Consider the following 17,448-nt stretch of genomic DNA (forward strand, 5'->3'; position numbering starts at 1 on the left):
GTGCTGAGACGGTGATAATTGGATGTTTCTTTTAAAGTAGAAAATTGTATATACCACCAAGTATGTGAGATAGGCTAAAATATATATATATTTGAATAAAATATTCAGTTCTCCTTGCTTGAGAGTGAAGAAAATGATACTTGGATGCTTTGGAAGAAGCATTTAAAAACTGCCTCTTCAGAACCAGGTGTAACTCCCTATTATGCAAAAGCAAAACATCTGACTTTATGCAGGAAATGGTGGCTGAGACGTTAAGGAGTCCACCTGCGATGTAGGAGACCCAGGTTTGATCTCTTGTGTTGAGAAGATCCCCTGGAGAAGGGAATGGAAACCCACTCCAGTATTCTTGCCTGGAAAATTCCAGGACCAGAGGAGCCTGGTGGGCTACAGACCATGGGGTTGCAAAGAGTCGGATACGACTGAGCAGCTAACTCATGCAGAAGTTTAACATGTCTTGACATCTTGTGTTTACTGGTGTTTCGACTTTAGGCCCCAAAGGTCAGTATGCTGAAACGCTTTTTTAAGAATTCCTCCTCCAGTGTCAGGCAGTACTGCTGTTAGCTAGCTAGCTTCTCTGACAAAATTAGCATATACATTGATTTCCTTGCCAAGACAAATGGACTCATGCTGCAAACATGAACCTTCCCTTCCATCACCCATCACGGGTTTCTCTCCAGCAATGAGATACAGGTTTGGGGGACCCCTCACCATACTCCCATCAGACTCATTTGGGGACTGCTTTTGAAGACAGATCACCAGTCAAGGTAAGGAATCTCAAGTTCTGAAAATTGTCAAAAGTGACTCTCAACAATGACTTTTCGCACATTCCCTCTCCATACACTCTTTTTTTTTTTTTTTTTTTTTTTAAACCCCATGGAATGCAGACTGGAAGGTTCCTCTCACCAATATTTCGGAATGGCACAGCCTCTTAAATTTTGTTGTCTTTGCTTTTGCTAAAGACTGGAGTAATTAAGTTAAATATGATTTATCTTGTTTGCTAATACTTGGAATGTCTTTCATGGTAGTATCTATTTTGGATGTAAATCAAATCATGGCTTTGAAAACTATCCCAGTGTGCTTTTTAGAAATCATTTCCTACTGCTCTGAATAAAGAACCAGAGAACAAAGTCAGCTCTTAGTTCTGTAGCTGCTGCTGCTGCTAAGTCACTTCAATCATGTCCGACTCTGCAACCCCAGAGACGGCAGCCCACCAGGCTCCCACATCCCTGGGATTCTCCAGGCAAGAACACTGGAGTGGGTTGCCATGTTCTTATCCAATGCATGAAAGTGAAAAGTGAAAGTGAAGTCATTCAGTCGTGTCCGACTCTTAGCGACCCCATGGACTGCAGCCCACCAGGCTCCTCCATCCATGGGATTCTCCAGGCAAGTTCTGTAGCAGTCAGAAGCAAATTGTTTTATGTTGGATAGCCTGTGAAGCTGAAAGGCTGATAACAGTAATAGATCCTGCAGTTGGTATGGTAAGTCTGTGGGCTTATTACTTCCCAGTATTAAATAGAATAGGTAATATAAATATACCAGTCTCCATACCACTTAGGCCAGAATGTAGGGTCATTGCTTGTCAGACTTCCATGTGCATAAGAATCTCCTTGAGATTAAAATCAGATTCTGATATAGAGGTCTGGAGTAGGAGGGGCTTGGGTGGTAACACTGAGATTCAGCGTTTCTAACAAACCCCCAGTGATACCACTGGTCCCCAGACCACACTTAGACTGAAGGGTTCCAGGTGATAAGTGACTGCTGAGACTTCTGCTTCGCATACTTTTTTCCTTTAAAGGGACAGATGTAAGTATAACTATTTTAACCTTTGTGACCACAAGTCTGTGTTTCATATTCTTCTTGATTTGTTTGCTTGTTTTCACAACTTAAAAACTGTTGTAAACCATCTTAGCTCTGAGGAATACCTTTGGCCTAGAGCAGGAAGCCAGAGTCATGTCCACTGGGCTTGTGAGTGGCTTCCAGGCCTGGCATTGGTGTAGGTCCCTGATTTTGTCAGGGCCCCTTGGGATGACTGTAGAGGAACCATGAGAACTGCAGAGGCAATAAAGGAATTTTACAGGAAGATCTGCGTTTGTTGGAAGGAGAGGAGATAAAATATGGAAGAAAATGAAAAGAAGCTACCATTTTGATTAACTCCCTTAAACAGTGCAAATCGCTAGAAAGTATTCACGTTTAGATCATAAATGAGATTTGGCCAGAACTTTGCAGTAGGCCCAGGATACATGTGACTTCTTTAATGTTTGTGGTCAACCTATTCTTTGCGTCAGTACAGTGTCATTAAGAACTTGGTCAAACTTGTGTCTGAATCCCAGTTCTGCTGCTTATTAGTTGGGTAATTTTGGTCAAGTTATTTAACTCTTCTGAAACATCATAGTATCCCTGCTACTTGGGGTTGTTAACATTAAATAAGGAAATGTGTTAGAGGTCTCAGCATAGTGCTTGGCACTCAGAAAACAATAGGTGGTGTCTGTTACTGTATTATGTGGTGGTGAGTGAATTCTGTAAAAGAATTGGCTCTGTGACTAATTGTTTGGCTGTCCTTCAGGGGTGTCCTGGATTATGGCCCTCATGGTATTCATGCCCTTCCCAGTGTCTCTGCAGATGTAATGGGGAACCCTGAAGCTACAGCCCTTAGTAACAGTGTATTAAGCTTCTAGAAAATCAGCAGAAACCTCAGTAGTAAACACATTGTTACTCTTTTATGCATTTTTCCAAGTGGGGTTTCTTTGAGTGATGTCCTTCCTTTAAATATCAAGAGATTGGATGGAGTATTTTCTCACCTTGGCTGTGAGTAGCTATTCCCATTGCTTATTTTGAGTAATATTGAAAACAGTTTTGCTTCAGTGATTTGCTCAACCTAATTTCATTTCAGTGTTTAACTGGATAATGAATGACGCAAATGAAAATTTTTGTTTGCCTTGCCAGGACATCAGGTGTTAATGGCACTTCTTGTTTAAGAAAGATTTGTAAAAATGTATAAAATTTAAAGCATTGAATAGCTATAAAATTATTCATTTTTAAGTAAAACTTTGGATTGGACAGAATGTTTAAGAATTTCTTTATAAAATTTAAGAAACAGGTTTGTTGTTTTTAATCAAAGGAAGTCATCTTAACACCGATTAACAGTAATTGCTTATCTTAAAATCAGAAGCCACTGGTATCTTAACTTCTTAAAATCAGAAGCCACTGGTATCTAACTGTCACTTCATACTTCATATTATTACATATTATTGATTTGTGGTCATGCTGCTTTTATTATATAAAAAAGTTTTAATATGTAGCATGGAATAACTTGTCATTTAAATCTATAGGCACAAGTTTTTTGAAAAAATCTTTTTTCAGCTTTTAGTAAAACATGGAGGAGACCTGTTTGCTGAGAATGAGAATAAAGATACTCCTTGTGATTGTGCAGAAAAGCAGCACCACAAAGATCTGGCCCTCAATCTAGAGTCTCAAATGGTATTCTCACGAGATCCTGAAGCTGAAGAAATAGAAGCTGAGTATGCTGCTTTAGATAAACGAGAGGTAAGTTTTTTTTTAATGAAAGAATATGCAAATATTGTACTAATGTTTTTTATTCTTTAAAACCCAGTTTGTGTGGTCTTCTTTGCAGTATGCTATACATTCTGTCATCTGTATAGCCATAGTATGAAAATACATCTTAAAAAGCCATAAGTATGAAAAAGATACAGAAAACCTATCCTTTGACGTATGTATGTTTGTGTGTGTGTGTGACGGTCACTCAGTCGTGTTTGACTCTTTGTGACCCCGTAGACTTACAGTCCATGGAATTCTCCAGGCACGAATATTGGAGTGGGTGGCCTATCCCTTCTCCAGGGGATCTTCCTGACCAGGAATAGAACCAGAGTCTCCTGCATTGCAGGCGGATTCTTTACCAACTAAGCTATGAGGGAAGCCCCATACGTATGTTTAATTGTATAGAGAGGTGCGGACTCCAAGATCCAGTCCTCCATTTCCTCAGTCTCTGCCTGTCTGGATTGCTCTTCTCAACAAACATGCTTGGATAACGCCCATCTTAAAATACAAAACAGCTTCTCCATTAACCACTCTTCCTGTCCCTGGCCCCCTTCAGTTGTAGCCCCACATCGCTGATCTTCATATGAGAAAAACAAAATTTAAGAGTTGTCTGTACATTCTGACTTCCTCACCTTCCCTTCACTCTCCAGCCCTTTGCAGTGTAACTTTCTCCCCTTCTACTCTGATGGAACCGCACTGACATGGACATTGAGAGTCACCATCTTGCCAAATCCTTCTCTCTCCTCCTCTTACTTGATGCTTTTCTCTCCTCATCTTACCTGAATTCCTCAGCACCACTTGACACAATTAACCACTCCCTTCTTAGTGAGACACTTCTTCCCTGGGCTGCAGGGACTTTGCTCCCTGGGTTTCCTTTAAGTCTTCCTTGTATCGGTAAACATTACCTCCAACCACTCAAGCATAAATGTGGCAGCATTTTCAGTTCATCACATCCAAACAATCTGGGAGTTCTGTCAATTTGCCTCCAAAAATATAACCTAAATCCATTTACTTCTCTCCTTCTCTCCTCCTACCTCCCTCAGTCATCCTTTCCACCTTCACTTTTCATCTGGACTGCTATAGTAGTTTCCTGACTGGTCTGCTGCCTTCTGTTTTAGTCCCCTTAGAATCCATTTTGTGCACAGTAGCCAGAGTGACATTATTAAGCTTAATTAGATCATTTAGTGATTTTCATTGCACTTAGAATAAAATCCAAACTGTTTGCTCAGATATAAGAACTTATATGGTCTTGCCACTATTTGCCTTTTCAACCTTATCTCAAATGATTTTTCCTGGCATGCTATGGTACTTAGACTACACTAAGGCTCAGCTCAACTCAGGGGTCAGCTAATGTGAGGTTGGTATTGAGAGAAATTGGAAATATCCTCTTCTTCTCCTGAGTGTCTTTCACATCTTTTAAAATTTTAACAGTTACCAATATACTTGGGTCAATAAGTACCTGTTTTTTCATTTTTTTCCAACAATGAACTTATTTCACCTATATAATCAGGGGAAAGCTGTTTTAATTGTGGGGGAAAATAAATATATCTTTAATAACTCCTTTGTCATAGTCTCTTCTGAAACAGTTTTTGAAGATACTATCACTTTATACATGACTTCAAAGTGGTACAGTTTATATGTTGGACTGTTTCACTTTTCTTCAGTGGTATTTTGGTAGCAGTAATATGCACTGATGCAAAAGAGGCACTTTTATTCCCTGTTTGTTTTTAAATTAGTTTTCTTTTTCTTTCTTTGTATCAGTATTAGACTGCTTTGAAGGTTATTGATGGTTTGTATTAATCTGAAAATAGAAGCAACAGAAAAGAGAAAGGCACCTTCATTTTAATCCTTCCTGCAGAAGAGAGGGATACTGCCTACATGTTGTTGTTTTTGAGTCAGTAAGTTGTGTCCAACTCTTTGCAACCCCATGGACTGCAGCATGCCAGTTCCCTGTCCTTCACTATCTCCCAGAGTTTGCTTCAACTCATGTCATTGAGTTTGTGATGCCATCCAATCATCTCATCCTCTGTTACCCTCTTCTCCTGCCCTCAATCTTTCCCAGCATCAGGATTTTTTCCAATGAGTTGGTTTTTCACATCAGGTGGCCAAAGTGTTGGAGCTTCTGCATCCGTCCTTCCAGTGACTATTCAAGGCTGATTTCGTTTAGGATTGTCTGGTCTGAGCTCCCTGCTGTCCAAGGGACTCTCAAGAATCTTCTCCAGCACCACAGTTTGAAAGCATCAGTTCTTTGATGCTCAGCCTTCTCTATGGTCCAGCTCTCACTTCCGTACATGACTACTGGAAAAACCATAGCTTTGACTGTATGGACTGTTGTCATCAAAGTGATGTCTTTGCTTTTTAATATGCTGTCTAGGTTTGTCATAGCTTTTCTTCCAAGGAGCAAGCAACTTTTAATTTTATGACAGCAGACACTGTCTGCACTGATTTTGGAGCCCAAGAAAATAAAATCTGTCACTGTTTCCACTTTTTCCCCATCTGTCTGCCTGAAGTGATTGAACTGGATGCTATGATCTTCATTTTTTTTGAATGTTGAATTTTAAGCTAGCTTTTTCACTCTTCCTTTTCACCTTCATTAAGCGGCTCTTTAGTTCCTCTTCACTTTTGTGCCATTGGCTTCCCTGGTGGCTCAGGTTAAAGCGTCTGCCTCCAATGCGGGAGACCCGGGTTCGATCCCTGGGTTGGAAAGATCCCTTGGAGAAGGAAATGGCAACCCACTCCAGTATTCTTGCCTGGAGAATCCCATGGACTGAGGAGCCTGGTGGGCTGCAGTCCACGGGGTCATAAAGAGTCGGACATGACTGAGTGACTTTACTTACTTACTTACTTACTTACTTTTGTGCCATTAGTGTCATCTGCATATATGAGGTTATTGACTTTTCTCCCAACAATCTTGTTTCCAGCTAGGGATTCATCCAGCCCGGCGTTTCACATGATTTACTCTGCTTATAAGTAAGCAAGGTGACAGTATACAGCCTTGATGTACTCCTTTCCCAATTTTGAACCAGTCTGCTGTTCCATGTCCAGTTCTAACAGTTGCTTCTTGTCCTTTATGTGGGTTTCTCAGGAGATAAGTAAGGTGTTCTGGTATTCCCTTCTCTTTAAGAATTTTCCACTTTGTTGTGATCCACATAGTCAAAGGCTTTAGCAAAGTCAATGAAGCAGAGGTAGATAGGATTTTTTTTGGAATTCCCTTGCTTTCTCTATGATCCAGTGGATGTTGACAATTTGATCTCTGACTCCTCTGCCTTTTCTAAATCCAGCTTGTACATCTGGAAGTTCTCAGTTCATGTACTGTTTAAGCCGAGCATGAAGGATTTTGAGCATTACCTTGATAGCATGTGAAATGAGTACAGTTGTATGGTAGTTTGAGCATTCTTTGGCATTGCCTTTCTTTGGGATTGGAACAAAAACTGACCTTTTCCAGTTCTGTGGCCACTGTTGAGTTTTCCAAATTTGCTGACATATTGAGTATAGCACTTTAAAAGCATCATCTTTTAGGATGTGAAATAGCTCAGCAGAAATTCCATCACCTCCACTAACTTTGTTCGTAGTGATGCTTCCTAAGGCCCACTTGACTTCGTACTTCAAGATGTCTGGCTCTAGGGTTATCTGGGTCATTAAGACCTTTTTTGTATAGTTCTTCTGTATATTCTTGCCATCTCTTCTTAATCTTTTCTGCCTCTGTTAGGTCCTTGCTGTTTCTGTCCTTCATTGTGCTCATCTTTGCATGAAATGTTCCCTTGGTATCTCCAGTTTTCTTGAAAAGATCTCTAGTCTTTCCCATTCTATTATTTTCCTCTATTTCTTTGCATTGTTCACTTAAGAAGGATTTCTTATCTCTCCTTGCTGTTCTCTGGAACTCTACCTTTAGATGGGTATATCTTTCCCTCTTCCCTTTGACTTTTCACTTCTCTTCTTTTTCAGCTATTTGTAAGGCCTCCTTAGACAACCACTTTGCCTTCTTGCATTTCTTTTTTCTTGGAGATGGTTTTAGTCACCACCTCCTGTACAGTGTTATGAGCATCCGTCCATAGTGCTTGAGGCACTGTGTCTACCAGATCTAATCCCTTGAATTGATTCATCATCTCCAGTGTATAATCATAAGGGATTTGATTTAGGTCATACCAGAATGGTCTAGTGGTTTCCCTACTGTCTTCAATTTAGGTCTGAATTTTGCAATAAGGAGCTGATGATCTGAACCACAGTCAGCTCCAGGTCTTGTTTTTGCTGACTATGTAGAGCTTCTCCATCTTCAGTTACAAAAAATATAATCAGTCAGATTTTGGTATTGACCATCTGGTGACGTCCATATGTAGAGTTGTCTCTTATGTTGTTGGAAGAGGGTGTTTGCTATGACTGGTACATTCTCTTGGCAAAACTCTGTTAGTCTTTGCCCTGCTTCATTTTGTACTCCAAAGCCAAACTTTCCTATTACTCCAGATATCTCTTGACTTCCTACTTTTGTATTCCAGTCTCCTGTGATGAAAAGAGCATCTTTTTTTGGTGTTAGTTCTAGAATGTCTTGTAGGTCTTCATAGAACCATTCAACTTCAGCTTCTTCAGTGTTAGTGTTTACAGCATAGACTTGAATTACTGTGATGCCGAAAGGTTTGCCTTGGACATGAACCAAGATCATTCTGTCATTTTTGAGATTACACCGAAGTACTGCATTTCAGACTCTTGTTGACTATGAGGGCTACTCCATTTCTTCTAAAGGATTCTTGCCCACAGTAGTAGATATAATGGTCATCTGAATTAAATTTACCCATTCCCATCCATTTTAATTAGTTCAGTGATTCCTGAAATGTGGATGGTCACTCTTGCCATCTGTTTGACAACAGCCAATTCACCTTGATTCGTGGACCCTAACATTCCAGGTTCCAATGTGTTATTATTCTTTAATGAATCAGACTTTACTTTCCCTACCAGATCACACCCACAACTGAGCATGGTTTCCGCTTTGGCCCAGCCTCTTCATTCTTCCTGGAGCATTTTCCCACTCTTCCCCAGTAGCATATTGGACTCCTACTGACCTGGGACTGAACAATGTATTAAAATGCTTCACATAACCTAGTTCAGTTGTAGAGATTCAGAGTGATCATGTTACATGCTCATGAAGGCAGTATGTCTTTTTCCTTCAAGAACTATTTTTCTTCCATTGTTACCTATTTAAGTTTTAAGCTGTGTATTTTTTTAAAAAGGAATCTATACAGGTTGCTTTACATTATTCCTTTCTTGATATATCTAAATCAAATTTTATTTTGTTCAACATAAATTAGATAGAATGAACGGTACTCTAAAGAAGAACATTTAGGAATTAATACCAGAAAATGTACAACTGCCACCACTGGGAATATTAAGAAATACTGTTTTTCATTACTGGGGCAGAAAAAATACCTGGAGTCCCAAATCTGAACTTAGAAGCAGTGTTATACATAGTGAATAACTTCTAGGCTAGAATGAATACTACAGATTTAATCATGAAGGGATTTGTGAGTTTTTGCATGAACAGCTGTGTTTTATAAATTAGCTTAAAAGCAAGCTGTACATGATGATGTGGGGGTACTTTTCAAAGGATAGTTTGGATTAAATTTCCCTTTTTAATTTCTTTTTAGTTAATCCCTAGAGAGGGATATAATAATAAATTATATTAGAAGTTTAGGTTAATTTTTTTTTTCTTTTTCTAGTTAGGGTCCTAGGATACCTGCAATATGTAGAGATTCACGGCACTACAGCTGAATGCCTGTATCAGTGTAGTAGACTATTAATACAGTGTGCTGTGTGGTGTATTCAGTATTAAGGCTTTACGATCCTTTATAAAAAGAATAACACTGCAGACCCATTGAGTGCATGCTCTGCCAGTGTTTAAAGCTCTTTAACATCCCCAGTGACTTTTCTTTAATTTTTTTTAATTAAATTTTTTTCAACCAAACATGCTCTTTATAAAAAGCACAGTAAAAATTTTAAATATTCATTTTTCTACCACTTATAAATAATACTTGTAACATTGCCTTCCATTTTTCATCAGTGCGATGATATTGGACATTTTGTATCCTATAGTTTTTTATTTTCCTTAACATTTCTTGATATTTATAAACTTATAGGAAATATTTTGAGTGACTGGGGACTACTCTTAACGTGTAAATATCCTTTAACTCCCTTAAAGTACATTTGAGTTAGTTGTATTTTGTCACTTTTATAAGTAACATTGCAGATGACCAGTTCTGTTCACATTGCAATTAGACCTTAGGATGAATTCCTGTAAGTAAGATTATTAAGTCAAAAGATGAATATTTTAAAGACTCCTGGGATGTGATGCTTAGTTTTCAAATGATACACCAATTTCTATTTTTACCCACAGTATATCAGAGGACTATCTCACTGCGACCTTAGCAGTATGGAAGGTGGTTTTTTGTTTTTTTGTTTCAAACGTTGACCATTTTCTTAGGTAAAGAGCTTATATACTTAAGGATGTTTGTGTTTTTGTGACGTTCGATATTTTAAATTTACTGATTGTCACAAATTCCTTATATATTAAAAGCAACACAGTTTTTATGTTTAAATCTTGGCAGTGTTTTTGCAGTTAAGTCTGTCAGTCTTTCCTGTGATAAATACACTCATTGCTTCTATATGCATCCCTACCAGAAGACATTTTAGGATTAGAAAACTTGTATCAAGTGAGAGAAATAGCCTTGATGAATAGAGTTCCTGTCATATTGGGTTGAGTAAGAAGTGATAAAATGGTGTCCATGATAATTTTAAAAAAGCAAAACAAGAAATAAAGTTAATATCTAGTTTTAAAATGTCTGTAAATCAACTGTAAAAGATGAGGTTTACTAACTGCATCTGTTCTGTGGTTTCCAGAACTCTCTGGAATATTTGATAAATGTCACCAAAGGACATCCTCAGTGGTTGTAATTCTGATGAGTAGTTCAGAATTTCTACTGCTTTTTAACTTGTTATCTTTAGTTCTTTGCTTACTGCAGTAAGCTGGTTACATCTGTTTAAAGGACTGAAGTAGATATGTATATCAATATTAGTAATAAAAATGCAATATTGAATAAAAATAAAGGCAAATTGCTTAGTGATATTTATAAAGTTATGCCTTATTATTAGAATAGCTACAAATCAAGTTCATGGTGGTGATTGCCATAAGCAGGATAGGGAAATGAGGGAAATGAAATGAGGAAAACATGTCACAGGTTATTTTGGCCTTTATAAACTTATGAATAGTGAGACATTTGTGATTTTATTCTTTATATATTTTTTGTTAAAAGCGAAGAGGGGAAAAGATAAAGGATAACAGAATAAAAAAACACCTGAAATGATAAAGTACCTTTATGGAGTGTTAACAAACACTTGAATAAACAGAGATAATACATTTATGAGTAAGTTGAATAGTATGTCATAATCACTTTTCACCAAATTCAGTCTTAATAAGTGTAAATGTTGGTGGTTCAGTGATTAAAACTGTATCTAAGTGAATATACATATTCACAACCAGTTGATTTGCAGAAAGAAAAGACTGGATAAAAATACTTGAGAACGTTTATCATGACCCAATTGGTCAGTGGTGAAATTGTAAGTTTTTATTTCTAATGCTTTTTTTTTAGTATTATTTAGATTTTTGAAACTATAAGATGATCTTGTCATTATAGTATAATTCTTTGTTTTAGAGTGATGAGGTTCATGAGACCAGGCATCTACTTTCCAACTTAAAAAAAGACTTGTGAGAAAGTAGTTTGAAGTTCGTGATAGTGGAAGATACAGTGCCTTTTTAGCTTCATTGCCAACCCAGAACTGAAAGATTAAATAAATGATAACCATATATATTATAGATTTGCAGAACTTCCTAAAGGTATACTAGCCAATTTAATTTTGTTTCTCTTCTTTTTAAAGCCATATGAAGGATTAAGACCTCAGGATCTTCGTAGATTGAAAGATATGCTTATTGTGGAAACGGCAGACATGCTCCAGGCTCCACTATTTACTGCTGAAGCTTTACTTCGAGCTCATGGTAATGAAAGAAATGTCCTGAGTACCTTTTGAAACTTTTCACAGTTAAAAGATGGCTGTTTTGAAGCACTTTTACTTTTCTCTTGTGTTTTCAGAACATTTTAAATATTTAATTCTTCTAAGAGCTAATTCTCCCAAGATTTTAAAATAGTCAAAATAGAGTTCTGTTTGAAAAAGAAAAGTTTTTTAAGCAATAGATTTCTCTTGAGTTTCTTTTCTTTATTTCTTCCTTTGTTTCTTTTTTAAAAAATGCTATGCAGGCAAGGCACTGTAGAAATCAAATTCCTTTAAGAGGAACCAATTAATCTTTTTTCTTTGGTTATATTTATTTCTTTGCCTTTTTTAACTACTTTCAATTTTTAGAAGAATGTAAATTTGGCACCTTGATCAAAATTACTGTAACAAATGGAAACAATGATATCTAAAGCTTACAACTATAGAATCTTCAACAGAATAGCAAATACTTTGCCCAGGACATTTGAGATCAAATTGAACATGAAAGTTTTCTTATAAGCCCTTAGCGGCAGATCTGAACAAGCATACATAGAAGAGGGAAAAGAGAGAATGAAAATAAAACTTAACATTATGCAGATTTATGCCTTATCTTTCAGCATTTTTTAAATGTTGGTTCTCTGAACCTGGTTTTACTTTTTATTAGATCTGTATAGTTTGGTTAATTGGTGATTCGTTTTTATTTCTTTGTCTTTTTAAACTACTTTTAATTTTTAGATGTTTTATTGAGTCTATATAGAGCTCCATCACAATGGCAATGTGTATTTCCCTTAAAACACTGCAAACAAAGAAGGCAATAGCAACCCACTCCAGTCCTCTTGCCTGGAAAATCCCATGGATGGAGGAGCCTCATAAGCTACAGTCCATGGGGTCTCTAAGAGTCAGATACAACTGAGCGACTTCACTTTCACTTTTCACTTTCATGCATTGGAGAAGGAAATGGCAACCCACTCCAGTGTTCTTGCCTGGAGAATCCCAGGGACGGGGGAGCCTGGTGGGCTGCCATCTATTGGGTCTCACAAGGTCAGACACGACTGAAGCGACTTAACAGCAGCAGCAGCAGCAGGCATGCACCGTTTTAATCTCATAATAACTAGTAAAGTTATTGTGAGATTGCTGTGTAAGTTAATAAACACATTTGTAAATACATTGCTTGCAGGAAGTAAATTTCTGAGTTACAGCTCAGGAAAAGCCTGCTGAATTTATGTGGTAAGCATTACTTAACACAGTATAAGGGTGAAAAGACAGCAAAAGTATCTTCATACATCCTCATCCCCTCACTGCAACAAGCCCTTAAATGGGAGAAACCTATTCCCCTCTCTTTCCTCCTCCTCCTCCAGTTCCCACTTACTGTCACCTTATAATGTTCAGAGAGCACTTGGATTATGGATCTGAATAGAGAAATGCTTTCAGATTATCATCAGGCCGCATACTCCAGTAACTGGTACTCAAAAATGGGATGTAGTTGTAAAGTGCTTTTATAATACAATATTATTGTTAAGGGCAAGGGTTGACTCTCTTGTTTTGTTTTGACATGGCATGTCCTCAAATAAATATCAATCAATATAAAAAAAATGGCTGTTTTAATGTTTTAATATAAAACAAAATAGTTTGCCAAACAAGCCTGAGTTGTTATTTGTGCAGTGATTACTGCAGTACTCAACATCCTTGTGTTTTGAAGTAAATATAAACTGGCTATGAATCAGAGAAGAAATAAGAAATCTCTTTTTGAAAATTGAGCAAGTAGACCAATTTATAGATTGTCTAATTTTAGAAATGTATCTGATTCGAGCAGGGTTGAAAGTTGGAGTCCATAGTCCTAGTCCTGGTTTTGACATTAATTTTTACTAAAGCCGATTAAATAAAGTCAGTTAACAGTTTGTTATTATTATTTATTTTTGTCAGTTGTATTTATTTTATGTAAAAACTGTTTCTTACCATGAAATACACAAAGCAAAATCTATAGAGTCAACGCAGGAACATAGTGTTCCTTTTACAGTGGAGGTTTTTTGTTCATTTTTTAAATTTTTTTGAGCACATTACCAACTTTACTTAGAAAAAGTGCTCAGCTTATTATAAGTCCTCTGTGATCCTTAAGACAACCATTCTGGGAATTGTCACATGTTGAGTTGGACCCTCCAATTGCACAATTGATATTTGACATTTTGGCTTATTCAGAGTTTTTTTTCTGATTTAGAAATTACTTTTAAAAAGGGAAAGGTGAATGCTCTTTCTCATCCAATAATTTTGAGACATACCTCTTTGTTTTAACTATAAATCATTATCATCTGTATTAAAATAGAATGTCTACTTCCAAAAATTTTTATATGATCTTTTGATTAGAAGAAAATTTTAAACTGCATATTTCATCTTCCTTTCATCATTTCTGTGAATAATTTGGTATCTAACCCTCCAGAATCACCAACTTCATTATTGCTATTTCTCAGAGTTCTGTACTTCTGACACTCTTTTCTCAGAGTTCTGTACTTCTGACACTCTTTTCCACTTTATATACCAGTGGCTCTAACTTTTGGGGTAAATAAGAATTGCCTGGGAAACTAACCAGAAATTCCTAGGATGGCTTCTAGAGAATCTAAGTCTTTTCTTTAGGTGAGGGAATAGGCATAAAAACATGGGTTATAAACAGCCTACCAAATAGACCCTTATCTAAGAAACATTGTTGTGCACATTTATCTAATGAAACCAAGGGTTTCAAAAACCACCTAGATAATAAAGAACATAGCTACAACCTGACCTTAATGAAGTATTCAGGATTTTATTTCTAAATGCCCTTTTAACCTTTTCTCCCCAACCAAAGGCTATCCGTCCATACATGAACTCATCATTTCTCCCACTATATCTTGATAAATGGCCTCCACATTCATTTAATCACCCTGACCAGACTGAGAAGTCACACTTTCCTTCTTCCTCTCTATTACATTTGCGCACAGCCTCATCATTTCTCTTCCTAAATAGCTCCCATCCTCTCCCCAGTCTCCCTAGCTCTTTCCATTCTCACTGCCCCGACTTAAATTCAGTTTGTCATTATTTTTCATCTAAATTGTAGTCCAGTGTTGGCATTCCTCTTCACCTGTATTCATTTTTCATATTGCATTTTAAAATTTTGGGTATTTATCTCCCCTACTGAAAAACCCTTCACTGGCTCTCCCCAGACTTAGAGCATCCCATCTCTTTAGTACATCTTTATGACTCAGGCCTGTGCACCCGGGCCATCAGTCTCCACTTGTATTTACCCACTCCTGCTTGTCTTCATTAAGCACCGCTTCCAGGAAATCTTTCCAGCTCATGTATTCCCAGGGTTACTTTGAGAGCCTTCCTGTCTCTTCCCATTATATCCTGTGCATACATGTGTCATACACTTAGAATACAATATTATTGCAGTAATCTCTGTATTTGCTCTTCCTCTACATTAACCTGGGAGCTCTTAGAGGGCAGCTTTTTATTGTTTTTTTTTGTTTCCACAATAACCATCCCTGAAGCCTTGAGAACATAGTTACAGAATGAATAGATAATACATTTGAAATGTTATTTTAATAATTTAAACCCATCTTTTTATTATAAAACCCTATTTCTCCATTGTCATCTTTTAAAACTTTGAAGTAATCCTTTGGGAAGAAAAATCTAGACCTGGTTCAAAAATGAAATTGAGGAATTCAAAATAGTTTTTAAAATCTTAGAAGTTAAAGATAAAATATTTTCCCTTTAATCAGTAATAATGCTTAACAGTCATAATATAGAAACTTGTAAAGAAATACAAAATATCTTAAATTGTGTTTCTTTTGTATGAGGTTCACAGCACCCTGTCCTCTACTTGAGCTTTCAGATAAAGAGAGTGCATTTACATATAATATAGAGCTGGCGTAAAAGTAGAAGTCACTCATCTGCGAGGGGCTGTGTTGTGCCAGTTATATTAGAGTAGGCCACTGCGGAAGTGAAAGTACAGAGTCAACCACAGTAAATGTGTCTTGATCGTAATGGTAGTCTACGGTGTTTCATTTAGGTTAGGAATGGGGCAGTGGCTCCACTCCACACAGTTATCCCGACCGACTGAGACTCGGCCATCCTAACAGTGGCTTCTGAGGTTGCCCTGGGGATTCTCTCCATTCTAGCTAACCAGTCAGAAAGGAAGAAACATGCAGATAAAGATGAGCCTGTCCCAGAAGCGACATAAATCACCCCTGCACCTATTCCACTGACCAGCCTTCAGTCACATGGTCACACTTAACTGTACGCAGCATTCTACTCTGAGTCTACCCATTTCTGCCACAGGTGTCTGCATTTGGCTAAGTTATATAATGTATCATAATTCTAACTTATAATATTGTATCCTATAAAAATCTAAGGCTAACTTAACCAGTAACTATATGGTAATTAAAACAAAGATTTTCTTTTCTAGTGTTTACACATTATGTCATCAAGTATTTTTAAGTGATAAACTCCATTTTCACTCCACTGATCTTTCCTTAACTTACTTCTTTTACATAATAGGCTCAACTCTAATAAGGTGATATCTAACTGAATTTTACTAGTTGACTTTTGTCTATTCTGTGATAACTTTTTTGATAACTTACTTAAGAGTTCTGTTAATTTATTGGATTCCCCTGTTAGAGCATAAAATAGAGGCTAATTCAGGCTTTCAAATGAACATTTTCTACATTCTTCTAGGTAATATCAGTGACATTTGATAATCAAATAAGATTTTCAGAGGTAAATGATGTTAGTGAATAAAACAGACAGTACATAGAACTACAGTTTACACTAATTGCTGTCAAAACCCGGATGGGCTCTGTTTCAGAGCTATTAAACTGAACTATTTGGTAGATTTATAGATTGTATCCTTGGTAACATTCATTCAGCTTTCCACAAGAAAATAAATTTAAGCATGATTTTATGTACTGTCAAATTTAGTCGCAAAGTAATGAGGTTGAAGACAGAAGACAGAAATGTTTGGCTATATTTGCTGAGAAGTAATTGAATTTTAAGAATGACTCTGTTAAAAAATACAAAGGTCATTTTCTGAGCATTTCCTCAGTAATAAAAGTAACAGGTATTAATAGCTGAATGCTACCTAATGAGTAAATAAGTAAAATTTACTTGTGTGTTTGCTCAGTCACTCAGTCGTATCCAACTCTTTGTGACCCTGTGGACTCTAGCCTGCCAGGCTCCTCTGTCCATGGAATTTTCCAGGCAAGCATACTGGAGCTGTTTGGCATTTCTGTATTTTAAAATACGAGGCCAAGTCTAGTTTGACTGTCCTTAAAGTAAATGTATATTGAAGTATATTTTGAAGCTCCGTTGGAGACTCATCACTTCTAAGGTAATTCAACTTGAATAGTCCACATCTCCTCTCACTCTACTTTCTTCCTAGGAAATGACATTTTCTCCAAAGGCTTCTGTCAGTATTTCTCCCTCTGGACCAGACTTCTCTGAACTCTATACACTTCTATTTAACTGCCTATTTGAAATTTAATTTAATTTGAATTTAACTGCCTATTCTACCTCTAGAATATCTCATCATGTCTAAAATTAAAATCATGCTGTTAAACCTGTACCTGAGTCTCTGGTATTTCCTATTTACATGGAAGGTGGCACCAACCAACCAACATGGTAGACCTGGGACAAAAACTTTGACCTTTCCTCTCCTTCAGGCACTATATCCCAATGTCACCAAATTTTCAGTCTGACCTCCCAAATCTTAACTTCTCCCTTTCTCTTCATCTCCACTGCAGCCAGCCGTGGCCTTAGCTGCATAATCTCTTACTTGTACTTCCCAGTACCCTCTTTGCTAGTCTGCCCTTCCCTCCACTCTTGTCCTATCCGATT

At 37.2% G+C, this 17,448-nt stretch overlaps 1 protein-coding gene across 1 annotated transcript in view; it reads left to right on the forward strand.

Annotated features, from left to right (window-relative positions):
* The window catches only part of ANKIB1 (ankyrin repeat and IBR domain containing 1), a 153,062-nt gene that overhangs the window by 87,121 nt on the left and 48,493 nt on the right, over positions 1-17,448 (forward strand). Inside the window, exons 4-5 of the mRNA XM_052638783.1 lie at positions 3,361-3,543; positions 11,476-11,593. Coding sequence (XP_052494743.1) covers positions 3,361-3,543; positions 11,476-11,593 — 301 coding nt within the window. The remainder of the gene's footprint in view (positions 1-3,360; positions 3,544-11,475; positions 11,594-17,448) is intronic.

The sequence above is a fragment of the Budorcas taxicolor genome, chromosome 4 (assembly GCF_023091745.1).
Source record: "Budorcas taxicolor isolate Tak-1 chromosome 4, Takin1.1, whole genome shotgun sequence".
In the NCBI taxonomy this organism is placed as follows: Eukaryota; Metazoa; Chordata; class Mammalia; order Artiodactyla; family Bovidae; genus Budorcas; species Budorcas taxicolor.